Source organism: Lathamus discolor, chromosome 3, assembly GCF_037157495.1.
Source record: "Lathamus discolor isolate bLatDis1 chromosome 3, bLatDis1.hap1, whole genome shotgun sequence".
NCBI classification, from domain to species: Eukaryota; Metazoa; Chordata; class Aves; order Psittaciformes; family Psittacidae; genus Lathamus; species Lathamus discolor.
In genome coordinates, this window is record NC_088886.1 from 95,363,383 (window position 1) to 95,377,296 (window position 13,914).

Consider the following 13,914-nt stretch of genomic DNA (forward strand, 5'->3'; position numbering starts at 1 on the left):
ACTTAGATAATTTGCTGACAAAACAAGGCCTATATGAACTAGTCTGATTTGCTAAAAGCAAAAGGAAAGCAAAATTTCTGTTAATTTTAAATAAATACTTTTAAAAACTTTTTTTTTCTTAGAAGGCAATAGCCTTCTAATGGGGAAGGAATGTGCTTTACAGGCCTAAGCTTCTGGCAGTACCCTGCTTTCTGATCTCAAAAATGTCAAAAAAGTCCAGTCAAAATTTCTAGATTGTCTGGATCAGAAGTGTTACTTAGAGTTCATAAACAGAAACAGGAAATATTTCCAGCTGCAAAAATAAGCAAAGGAAACTGCAGATTATTCTCTACCTAAGATGTCAAGGAACAGCTCCTTTTGTTTCTACAGCAAGCAGAACAAAGTATCCTTTAATCTCTGCTGTTTGGTTGGGGTTTGGTGTGGTGGTTTTTTTTTTTGTTTGTTTGTCTTATTGTTTTAGTTGTTGTTGTTTGGGGGTTTTTGGTGTGGGTTTTTTGTTTGTTTTTGTTTGTTTCTTCCTGTTTTTTGTTTTGTTTTGTTTTTTTGTTGTTGTTGTTTTTTCCTAACCATAGAGTCTACCCAATTCTCGTATTCCACCCATGACTACAGCAGTTTTCCTTGCGACCTCGACGGGAAGAAAAAGTAGATCTCCGAGGACATCTAGTGGATCTCTATGAGATAACAGGTGGTTAACAAGATGAACTGGAAGTTTCTTGACCAGCAGATGGTAAAAAAGGTCCCGCTACACTTAAAAATTGAAATGCATACAGTCTCATTTCAGTGCATTGAGTTCTCATGATACACACTATGAGTAAAATATCAGCAGCATTAAAGGACGACCAGACCATTCTGATCATCTCTTAGCAATGCTGATTAGCATCATGAGACTGAAATACCAAAATACTGAAAGGCCTTTCGCCAGCACAATTTCAGTTTCCTGAAACACACAGCAGCATGCTTTACCATGTTTGTGAGAAGTTAATTTCTGTTAGCACAACAGGCAAAGGTATCTCTCCATAATTTAATTTTTATGGACAACTTCAAGACCACCAAGTCACCTTGTCCAATATCTTGCAGTTTTTGCAAACAAAGACAATTCGTTACTTGCTTTCTATAATTAATATAAGTGCTGTTCTTTGTCAGAACTGTAGAAACAGCAGGTGACTTGAGTGGACATTTTGCCCTATTTTAGTAACTATAAGAATTACTCACACATTTTGATGTAATGGCACGTTTATAGACCAGTTCATTTTAATTTTAAAATCTGATCATGACCTTTCCTTCATTATCTTACAGAAGACTCTCAGTCAGTGTACTCTCAAAGGTAACTGCATTGCCGAACAAACTGAGGCTATTGGGGAAATGGAAAAAAAAAGTCAAAGCTACATGACCTTTTCTTTTTTAATGCTCTCTTAGCATTAAGTGTTCTTCTCTTTCTTTATTTAATACTATTTTAAGTAATGTCTCTGGTCCAGAAAGGCCTCGACATAGAAGCATATTTTAAATAAATATATTGCTCCAAATAAATCCAAATTATTTCCAGTATTTTGCCTCAAAGTCAATAGAAGTCATCATTTTATCCATACGGATTAGTTTCTTTCTGGTTTATTATTGATTCCTATAATGCTGACCTGTTTCACAACCTGCTTTTCTGTGCTGCCCCATATTTCTGCTTTGTCATTCTATTGGCTGAAAATAGATCTTTGGAGAAATTTCTGAATGCTTCCTACCACAAGAGGGTCTCAACCCTGTAGTGCAGTTCGCAGGCACCACAATAAGATAAATGGTAAATAATCATAATGAAGGCCATTTCAATTCCAAGATGGTTAGCACTTTATCATGCAGCTCCAGGAATATGAAGTTTTCCTTGATTCTTTGCAAGATCCTATGGTGTGTAGCTGAGAAGGAAAAATATCTCAACCCTGATTAAGACCTGAAGTGTTATCACATAGTAAGTTTAGAGTATCTGCTGAAAAGTTCAACAAACTTCATAACCTCACTTATTTAGAACAGCTGCAGTTATACAGTATGGTTAGCAGCCTCAATGTGGTTACAGTAATGCCTCACTGCAGGTATGAAATATTTGATCCCTCTGGCTCTTTGAAGGAACAAGCTCATGAAATCCCAACACTACCCTATAACCAGCACATCTTTGCAGTGCTTATATTTCTAAGTAGCAAATACTTTCCATGTCCCAAATGTTGTGTTTATTTAAATTATCATGACTGTATGCACAAGAAGTGGCTGATGAGAGCCTTCACAGATTCCGTACACTTTAAAGTGGTATCACTTAGATTGCCATGAAGTGGTCTATAAAGTTTATATTCTATATATAATAATGTAAAACTTTACATCATAAGTCCTGAAAAGTCAGTGTGGCTCTACTCATGTAATTAATTTCAAAACAAGCATGCTGGGGAAAACAGTCCTCGTAGCTTGTTTCCTATTGAAGATAGCTATAAGGTTTTTACATTAAAAGCTGGCCACACATTTGAATCATTGCCTGGCTTTCCCCCCATCCATTTTTTTTTTTTTTTTTTTTTTTTTTTGCCAATGGGGAGAAAGAGGTTAGATAAGGAAAGTAAAAGGCTGCTGTGTTGCTTTTTGTGTCAGCTATGCAGTGGAAAAGACAAAGTACAAAAAGAATTGAACACAGGTCTGACAAGGAGTTGCACTTAACCCAGCAAACAGTGCTGTAGTGTTAATTACTCCAGCCTAACTGATATCTCTAAAAATTCATGAGACATTGCTGGAATAATGTCAAGGAAATACTATTGCCAAGATCTCATTTTCAAACAGTGATAAAAAAATAAGTCTGTGGAAAAAGGGGGCAAAAAGGTGGAAGAGGGGAAAACTGCTGTATTTTCTTCAACGTCACCCTAATCTCCATTGGTGTAAACGATGAGAAACTTGTGGGTATGACGTCACTGCTACATGCAACATAAATAAAGAAAAGAACCAAAATACTGAACAAAAATACTCTCTGCTAGAAAGACAGGTTGGACCGCACTCTGGGCTACAGGGAACCCATTTTTACTCACAATAGATCACTATCAGTGTGAAGTTAAAATATAGTAGGGGCCGTGTTCCAAGGCAGCAAGAGGAAAAATAAATCAAAAGTTTGTCAATGATCATAGATTACAAGAAATTCCTTCAAACACATCAACGTACACTTGATATATGTTCCCTGCGGGGTTCAACACCCACGGATCACAGCAAGCACTGTCACTGGAAAAAATATATAGAGAATTAGACCATAACTGTTGCACAAAATGAAAGAAACAGGAAGAGTAGGTCATCCAGTTTAGAGGTTTCATCCCAAAGTGGCTGCATTTTATATAAATATATACATGTATTTGGCCCCTTGCTGCAAAAACTACAGTTAAATGGAATAGGAAAGAGATTGAAAACATTACAAAAAATCTTAACAATCTGTGAATAAAATTTCCACACAAGCACTTCTCTGGACAATGTGACATCAGCATTCATATTCATATTCAGGGGGTGGCATGGGTAAGGAGAAATGAATGGCAGAGAAACTGCAAAAGGAAACAAGGTTACTTTAATTTTCCCTGGCCTTGTAAAAATGCACTGATCTACCCTGTATTATTAATATTAGGCTGAACAGGTTTGGACAAACGGCTATGTAGGTCAGACTCAGATTTAGACCCCAACAATACCACAAGCTAATGTTCAAACAGTATCTAAACTGATGTGCAAGCTCAGATGCATTATTAAAGAATGTGTTTTTCAAGTGTCACAGGAAGCTGCATTAATGCCACCATAATTAAGTTTTCTTTCACATTTACTTTACCTGAGTGTGTCAATATATTTACATACAAACTTTCATTTCATCTCACACATTTTCCACATTCAGCTGCCTCTAATTGCTATGTTACTCACTAATTAAAATATATATTTATCATATAGGACTACATATACACACGTATGACTATTTGCAGTGTCTTTGAAGATAGCACTAACATACTAGCTGTTGACAGATCAGTTGACAGTTTCCTAATTCAGCAGCAAAAGAGTTTCTCAATTTATGCTTTATTTTGGTTAGACTGCATTTTTAAGACCAATGGTTTGTGTAGCTTTCAGAAGGATAACATAGTTAAGATTTTTCAAAAGTGATTAGTGATTTGAAAGCTAAAGCTAAGACATTTTATGTGAATAATAGACTGCACAAAGACTTACCTTAAAAAAAAAACAAACAAAAAAAAAAATCAGTCCAAGGAAAGGGATCTCAAGACTGTCATCAAAATTTGAGAGACAAAAATCACTAATTACTGTTGAAATTTTTCTTTTTTTTTTTTTTTTTGACAGAACTTTTAAAGCAAAACAATTGTATTATTGCTAATACAATTATTCCTACTAGCTGTGAGCATGCTTCTAAGTGGGAGCCTTTCTCGGCCACAATGACTGCTGCCAGCCATCATGGTATCTGTGACCACGTGTGTATGTAGGAAAGGAGAGGGGCGAATGCAGATGGGGGAGAGGGACGGGAGACAGTGAAAGGGAAATTTAAGATTTTACTCCTCCCACTTTTTTCCATTTTTCACCTGACTTGGAGGATTCCCTTCTTAGTGCTCAGTGCTCAGTGCTCACTGCAGCAGCTTTGAGAGCCGCCTCCTTCTTCTGCCTCACTAATTCCATCATTTTGTTTCTTATCTTTCCAACACCCTTTCATTTTTTTTGGACTAATACATGTGATCATGCTGTTTGGAACATTTCCAAACCCAAAAGTTGTCACTCTCACCTCTGCATGGCCTTACTGCTGGTAATATATCCATTGTGTTCACTGAGTCACAGGATACTATTTTCTCCCTGGTTTCCTAGTACTGAGGAGGTTTCATTGATTCGCATTAATGTACAATAAAGGGCTCTTACTCTTTATACTGTGAATTTCTGAATCCTATCTTATAATAGATTTCAATTAAAAGTGTAGATCTTGTATTAAAACCACAGATCTTTGGGAATTATTATTTTTTTATATATTTTTTTAAGCAGCACATGTGAAAAGCATATACTATGTGAAGGAGGAGAAAATACAAGTAAAAATTGTTGGGTTTTTTTTCTAGAATCTGATATGTTACCTGTATAAATTTATTGCTTTTTAATTGTTGGGTAATTTGGAAAAATAATTGGGTTTGAGAGTTTCAGGCACTCTAAGGAATCTGTAACTGGCTTTACCAGAACTTACTCAGCAGCCCTATTGGCTTTGCAGCAGTTCAAAGGTCACATTCTCACAGTGATAGACTGTTCCTCAACAATTTTTTCCAATATATTAGGCAATGCATACATTCCTTCCACATCAGGCATGCTTTCCATGTGCTTTGCTCTCGTTGAGGCTACTGGGAGAATAAAAACCATTTTCTGTCACTGGTTTAGCTGCTTTCTCTCAACTGTACTACTTTGATCCACACTCATGTTTTTCTGGGTGAGAGGAATTTGTTTAAAACCTCCAGTGACATATTCTTTTCTTTTTAAAATAATCTTCAAGAATTCATCAATTTCTGGGATTCCTTAAAGGCAGAGAATGTCTGCTTTAGGCTTGCTTTCATTCTCTAAGACAGTACAGTGATAACACTATGACTGGATCTATAAATAAGAGATTTCTCTTTTAAAAGTAATGGTAAAATACACATGATCAAACTCCTCTGAGATCTTTCAATTTACCTGATCAGCACTTTTGAACTGAATAAGCTTTTTCATGGCAGAATACCATGGAATGCCCATAAATATTCAGAAATATTAAGAAATGGATCCCTACATCCTTTTGATATCAGTATTACAAATACTCATAAGTCAAACACATCTTCGGACAAAACATGGTTGTGATAGTTCCTGCAAAAAGTCCTTTCAAGTATAGATAAATAAAATGCTAATTTCTATACATTTATAAATATACAAATGGGATGTCTGATCTCAATTCCAAAACTCAATTATTTCTTCATGCAAACCTTTCCAAACAATTTAAAAAGCTGCCCTGAGAACTTAATCATATTCAGCAAGACAGAAGTTTTGCACTAAATAGGAAACTACTGAAATTAATGGATTTCTGCCACTGGTAGAATGAGCACTGGTATGAATGAGAACAGAACTTCGCTGTTACATCACTCTTAACCCAGAAACCTCCACAATCTAGCTTGATTTACTTCTTCAGGTTTTGTTAGCTTTGGAATCTAATGGACTTTTAAATGAAAAAACAGGTGAATGTTGAAAAATACAATAAAAGTTTATGTACTTCAGAAATGCAAATGGAATTTATTATGTTGCTGTGCATTTACTTCTTAGCTTTTCTGTATCATGGTTTAAACATGTAAAGATAGATTCTTCAAAGCTGATCAGTTCATGAAAAGGAGAGGAAGGGAGCGATAGAAATATTACTTACGCCGTTTGCAGCCACATTTTTTTATCCTTTTGGGATCCGTGATGTCATCATGACAGGCCTTGCAATAAAAAAATGCCCTAGAGAGACAGAATGAAAATACTGACACATTTCTTAATCCATATAAATGAAATTAGTCCCACGTTTCCTCTTGCTGCAGTGCCAAATTAATGAAACATGCCAGCACTAATTTCCTTAATCTTTGAAAAGGTTTAGACATGTAAAGTAGGAAATATTTGCTACAAGACCATTAATTTCAAGCAAAAGACTCCAAATTAGTGTTTCTTTTAATATACTTCTATTTGAAAAGTAACTTGGAGAAGAGATGATAATTATGACACAGTGTATCAGTTCATTTGTCTTTCATCTTAGGAAAAAGAGCAATGAATTTAATCACTAACATATAAATATACATATATATTGAATGAATACACCAAAATAGGTATACCAGATGTTTTTTTCTTTTTTTAAAGACTGTCTAGCACCCTGGGCCAATTGTTCAGCCTGGCAACAAGTAGAATTTCATTTTGGATAAGAGAAGAGGTTGCAACAATATCAATGTGACAGTAACACATATGCTACTTCAAAAAAAAAAAAAAAAAAAAAAGGCCAAACAAAACCATAAAGGGAAAATCTACTCAAAACAAGTTCATAAAGCAACATCAAAATGAAACTGGAATAATCTTGATTCAAGCTATCTTTTCAGCCTTCATATCTGAATACAGCAGAACCGTTTAAATTCTGAACAGACAAAAGCCAAAATTTCAAACAAAAATATACAACTAACAAGGTGAGCCACCTAGGTTTCCATTTATTATTTTTGCTTATGAACTTCTCAGCCTCTCCTCATAAGGGAGATGTTCCACTCCCTTAATCATCTTTGTGGCTCTGCGCTGGACTCCTTCAAGCAATTCCCTGTCCTTCTTGAATTGAGGGGCCCAGAACTGGACACAATATTCCAGATGCGGCCTCACCAAGGCTGAGTAGAGGGGGAGGAGAACCTCTCTTGACCTACTAACCACTCCCTTTCTAATGCACCCTAAGATGCCATTTGCCTTCTTGGCCACAAGAGCACATTGCTGGCTCATGGTCATCCTCCTATCCACCAGGACCCCCAGGTCCCTTTCCCCTTCACTACTTTCCAGCAGGTCAACCCCCAACCTGTACTGGTACATGGGGTTGTTCTTCCCCAGATGCAAGACTCTACACTTGCCCTTGTTAAATTTCATCAAGTTTCTCCCCGCCCAACTCTCCAGCCTGTCCAGGTCTCGCTGAATGGCAGCACAGTCCTCTGGTGTGTCAGCCACTCCTCCCAGTTTTGTGTCATCAGCAAACTTGCTGAGGGTGCACTCAGTTCCCTCATCCAGGTCATTGATGAAAATATTAAACAGCACCGGTCCCAGCACCGACCCCTGAGGAACTCCACTAGTCACAGACCTCCAGCTAGATTCTGCGCCATTGACCACAACTCTCTGCCTTCTTCCTTTCAACCAGTTCTCGATCCACCTCACTACTTGATCGTCAAGCCCACACTTCCTTAGCTTATCTATGAGGATGCTGTGGGAGACAGTATCAAATGCCTTACTGAAATCAAGAAAAACTACATCTACCGCTCTACCATCATCCCTCCACCTAGTCACTTCCTCATAGAAGGCTATAAGGTTGGTCATACATGACTTCCCCCTCATAAAACCATGTTGGCTGTTCTTAATGACCCCCTCATCCTTGATATGCCTAGTGATGGAGTCAAGAATAAGTTGTTCCATCACCTTTCCAGGGATGGAGGTAAGGCTGACCGGTCTATAATTACCCGGGTCCTCCTTCTTGCCCTTCTTATAGATTGGTGTGACCTTTGCCATCCGCCAATCCTCAGGCACCTCGCCCGTTTCCCACGACTTACCAAAGATGATGGAGAGTGGCCTAGCAATGACCTCCGCCAGCTCCCTCAGCACCCGTGGGTGCATTCCATCCGGACCCATCGATTTACAGATGTCCAGATTGCATAGCTGATCCCTAACCCAATCCTCATCTACCAAAGCAAACTCCTCCTTTGTCCTGACTCCTTCTGGGGCTATAGAAATCCGGGGCCCTCGGGGAGAGTCTGCAGGAGTAAAGACAGAGGCAAAGAAGGCATTCAGCACCTCTGCCTTCTTTATATCCTCTGTCTCCAGGGTACCCACTTCGTTCAGCAGTGGGCCTATATTGCCTCTTGTGTTAGTTTTATTTGCTATGTATTTGAAGAAGCCCTTTCTATTGTCTTTAACCCGACTAGCAAGATTGAGTTCCAAGGAGGCCTTAGCTGTCCTAATTGCCTCCCTACATCCTCTAACAACTGTCCTATATTCCTCCCAAGCGGCCAGCCCCTCCTTCCATAATCCATAGATTCTCCTTTTCCACTTGAGTTTGCCCAGCAGCTCCTTGTTTAACCACGCCGGTCTCCTAGATCCCTTACTTGACTTCCTACTTATTGGGACGCTCCGATCCTGAGCTTGGAAGAAGCGGTCCTTGAATGCTAACCAACTATCTTGAGCCCCTTTACCGCCTAGTACACTTTCCCATGAGACTTCCCTTAGCAGTTGACTGAAGAGGCCAAAGTTGGCCCTTCGGAAATCCAGAACTGTGGCTTTGCTAGGTATTCTATTCCTCCCACACAGGATCCTAAACTCCACCATCTCATGGTCACTGCAGCCAAGGCTGCCATTGACCGTCACCACTTCGACCAAACCCTCCTTGTTGGCGAGTACTAAGGAGACTGAGGGGTGACCTCATCAATGTTTACAAATATGTAAAGGGTAGGTGTCAGGATGATGGAGCTAGGCTTTTTTCAGTGATATCCAGTGATAGGACAAGGGGCAATGGGTGTAAGCTGGAGCATAGGAAGTTCCACGTTAACATCAGGAAGAACTTCTTTACTGTAAGAGTGACAGAGCACTGGAACAGGTTGCCCAGGGGGGTTGTGGAGTCTCCTACACTGGAGATATTCAAGGCCCGCCTGGACAAGTTCCTGTGTGATGTACTGTAGGTTACCCTGCTCTTGCAGGGGGGTTGGACTAGATGATCTTTTTAGGTCCCTTCCAACCCTTGGGATTCTGTGATTCTGTGATTCTGTGAACTTCTAATCTTGTATCAAATGCCTCACCACTAGATGAAGCATAAGGAGAAATAAGGAAGTGAGAAAGGGTAAACATTTGACTGTATATAAGATTAAAACAAAATTCCAAAATAATAAATATGCATCAGACTGCTCATAGGAGAGTTTAATCACGCCTGTAAAATCAACATGTCATGTAAGGCTGCTATGACACACTTCATGAGGATCACACAGCTGGCCTCCAGCTGGACAGTTAAAGTTTACCAGGATTACTGGCATAATGAATTAAACATACTTTTTAACCTGCTGAAATTTCCCTCTACTTATTCATATTCAGGTTATGTCAGCTCCATGACTATCTTCCCAACCCCTTCTTACTGGCAGGAAGTGTTTCGCAATAAAAATTGTCAGTAAGAACCAACCACTGCAACCACCAATGAATTTTGCTGACAGTACTGGATGATTAAATTGCTACAGCAGTAGGGAGGTCATTGGAACAGAACAATCTACAGTCCAAAATATAAAAAGAAAAATAAACAATATTAATACACATCCTCTGAATAAACACAGCATTTGGCAGTTCAGTTAGGACAACCACTACTAATTCTTTTTAGATTAATAAGACAGCGTTCGCCACAGATGTAACTTTGTTAAAGGAAATCTTCAGATGTGTGAACTAGATACCCAACTCAAATAGTTACAAATTTATTCAAGTTATTTGACAGTTCTGCATAATGACCCTGGTAGTTAAGTGGCCCATCAGAAGAAAGGTAGCAGGTCTAGAATACAAGATACGGACCAGAAAATACAAAGTTAAATTTGCAGTAAGACCTGATTGAATGTCATTAATGTTTCTAAAACCAAGATAGAATGCAAGCTACTGAAGGAAGACTTAAGTCCTAAATGTAGCAGACATAATTTTCTAAGAAATTTCCCAAAACATTACTCTTTCAGACTGTGAAATTGTCTTAGGATTTCCAAGAAACAAAATGTAAAATGAAAAAGCCTTCTCTGAGCATTTATATACTTTGCTGCAGAAAGTTTCTGGTCTTTGTCTTGGGTTCAGCTGTAATATTTTGTCCTTCCTAGTAGCTGATGCAGTGCTGTGTTCCGATTTTAGTCTGGGAACAATGTTGATAACATACCAATGTTTTAGTTGTTGCTAAGTAATGCTTACTCTCATCAAGGACTGTTCAGTCTCATGCTCTGCGAGTGAGGAGGGGCACAAGAAGCTGTGAAGAAGCAGAGACAGGACACCTGACCTGAACTAGCCAAAGCGGTATTCCATACCACAGCACATCATGCTCAGTATATAAACTGAGGTGAATTACCCAGAGGGGCCAGATCGCTGCTCAGGTCGGGCTGGTTATTAGTCGGTGGGTGGTAAGCAATCGTATTGTGCATCAACTTGTGTTTATTGGGTTTTTTTCCTCTCCCCTTTTTTGGTTTCATATTCTCTCCCCTTGTTATTTCCCTTATCATTATTATTATTAGCAGTAGTGGTAGTTTTGTATTATGCTTTAATTATTGGACTGCTTTTATCTCAACCCATGGGGTTTACATTCTTTCAGTTCTCCTCCCCATCCTCTTGGAGCAGGGGAGAAGAAGGGAAGGGAGTGAGCAAGCGGCTGTGTGGTTCTGAGTTACTGGCTGGCTTAAACCACCTTCTAAAAATTCACCTTCCAGCAAAAAGAACACAAACCATCTCCAAGGAAATGAGAACAAAATATTTTTCAAACCATGAGCTGATGTCACAACATAAACAAGGAGAAGAAAACTGCCTCCAAGTTTTACAATTTCTCCCCAGTCCAACTGTGTTGAACATTAATCCACTATCACAAATATTCCTTCAGAACACTTCGTGACACAAATTAGACATAGGTTTCCTGTACAGATCACATTTTTGAAGTCCACTGCAGAACAAATGTCTTAAGGAATACGTTCCATCTCTTATGCAAAGTAGTCAAGACCAAACACCCGCAAGTGACTGCTGTAGTAAAATGATCCTTCAATATAATTGTGTTTAATATGCGGATTTGTAGCATATGAATTTCTGATGTTAGTATTAACATGTAAATTAATAAAGATAACATTCATAACTTTGCATTATATTTTAACACTACATTTTACATGAAGCTATTTAGCTAGACATAATTGTTTCTAGGTATAATTGTTTCTAATGCGAAATTACTGTTCTAAAAATGCAAAAGTAATTCTAGCAGGAAGAGTAATTGAACATTGCATGCTATATTTCATTATGGAATATGTATTTGATAAATAGTTTAAGCTTAAAGGAGCTGAAGTTTCTCTATTAGTATGTAACAAAAAAACCAGAAAAAAATAAATTCCTGGTATATAACATGTTTAATTGGCTTTATTTCCACAAACACCCCTCCCCATCCAAAAGACCTCAACTTCAGAACATTTTTTTGACTCTGATTCATAGCTCGAGGATGAAATCAACATTTTTCATACTGGTTTTGCTAGCTGAAACACATCTGATAATCACTTGTTTTGCACACAACAGCTAAGAAATGTGTTAAGGGAGTCAGCAAGTTTCTAAACAAAGCCTTCTGCAGAAAGCAGAGGAGAACTGGGAATTTTGTTTCAGCTTGATATTAGATAAAATATGCCAGATCAGTGATGTATAAAATTTCTCCAAACATATTAACTGGCTTTGAGCAACCTGGTCTAGAGGAAGGGGTCCCTGACTACGGCAGGGGGTTGGAACTGAATGATCTTTACGTTCCCTTCCAACACAAACCATTCTATTGAATTCTTGATTCTATGAACTTCTCTCTGTTAAAAATGCTGTGCTGGGTAATTTTTATTTACAGTCTGAAATAATTTCGTAGAAAGTGTAAAATGCCTTAGAAATGGGAAAAAAAAAAAAAAAAAACCCAAAAGAAAACCAAAAAACGGATAGCATCTCAGTAAAGGATTTTGAAGACAGCTCTCTATATTCAACTGGAGAAAAGCACCAGAGAGGAAAAGAGCTCTGTGCTGAAAGGCAGCATACTTGAGACAATGCTGGTTGCAAATACTCCAAAGATGGTGCTAGAAATATGAGAGTTCAGGAGCACTCCTGTGTTTTCCTGTATGTTTCACCTACCCCAAAACTACCTTAGCTCTTACAATAAAAATAGAATTCAAGTTCTCAGCAATTTCACTGTTTTGATGTTTTGAATTTCTTCAAATATTCATTGAAAACATGCATTGCTTAAATATTATTTTCACTGCAATTTAACTATAAGAACCTTAGGACTTTGTAAAGGTTAACATCTGAATATTTTATCATGCTAAGTAAAGGATTTAGTTAAACTATCAAGCTCAAGGAGAACAAGTAAAAATCAGATTCTTGATATCATAACATACAACAAAATTACAAATTATGAGGAAGCACTCAGCTGCAAGTATTCCTTTTTCTTAATCTTACAGATGTTGAATAATTATTTATTTTAAAAATTATTTTCTCACATTGTTCTTTTATTCCTATCATAATTCTAATAAACAAGAGTAAACACATTTGGTCCTAAATAGAATAGCATAAAACCCCCTTTCATTCAACCCAAATCTAACACAGCCAAGCACAATGAACCTCTGAAGTTGTCTGCAACAGTTGAGATATACTGCATGGTTGTAGTTTGATTTATTATGATGATTTATTGTTATAGAATATGTAGTTCCAGTAAAGAAAAATGACAAAAGCATAAATATTATTCTACTAATGAAGTTATGGAATGAGTAGTTTGCTCACATCAAATATTTGCTTAAGTCTATGTAAATAAAAAGTACTCTAAACCTGAAACTTGGACAAAACTGTAATCCCTGTCCTCTCTCAAAGTAATTCAATTAAGAAAAATTAATTATAGAGAAGTCAGATCAAAATATTTTCTAGAAAGACTCAGGAAAAAAAGCTTCTTCATTTCTTTTCATATCCACTGCAAAATTATTTCATTTCCTTGATATTTAGAGCTGTTAAGAAAACGGGTGGCACACATGGTTGCTTCACTAGAGTAGCAGCTCAATTCCCCCTGAGAATCTTTAAACAGATACTAATGAAAATCAGGTGTTTACATGCAAAGAAACAAAACCAGAAATTAAATACTATATGTTTAAATTTAAAAATTTAAATATATTAATTACCTTTTTACTTCTTTGGCATCACTTGCAATGAAGAATCCTAAAGTACCTTCTTGAATCTTGACATGGTTTCCAGGATTGATTAATATACTGCTCAGTGAAACAAGAAGAAAAACAACAAAACCATAAATTTAAATTACTTTTAACTGAATGTTCCAAAATAGCTTTATTTATAGGGGACCCACTAGATAGGAAAGGCTGTAAGGAAATTTTAAGCCATTCTTCCTTGAAATTTCCAATCGAATAACAGTTTCATATGCTTTTTACAAAAACTTAAGCTTGAGAC

The 13,914-nt window shown here is 37.4% G+C and overlaps 1 protein-coding gene across 6 annotated transcripts in view; it reads right to left on the minus strand.

Annotated features, from left to right (window-relative positions):
* Positions 1-13,914, minus strand: part of KCNMA1 (potassium calcium-activated channel subfamily M alpha 1) — a 496,510-nt gene that overhangs the window by 96,055 nt on the left and 386,541 nt on the right. For all 6 annotated transcript variants that reach the window (XM_065670697.1, XM_065670696.1, XM_065670698.1 and 3 more), the window contains 2 exons: positions 13,632-13,718; positions 6,398-6,474 (listed from right to left, as the gene is read on the minus strand). In XM_065670697.1, the coding sequence (XP_065526769.1) occupies positions 6,398-6,474; positions 13,632-13,718 (164 nt within the window). The remainder of the gene's footprint in view (positions 1-6,397; positions 6,475-13,631; positions 13,719-13,914) is intronic.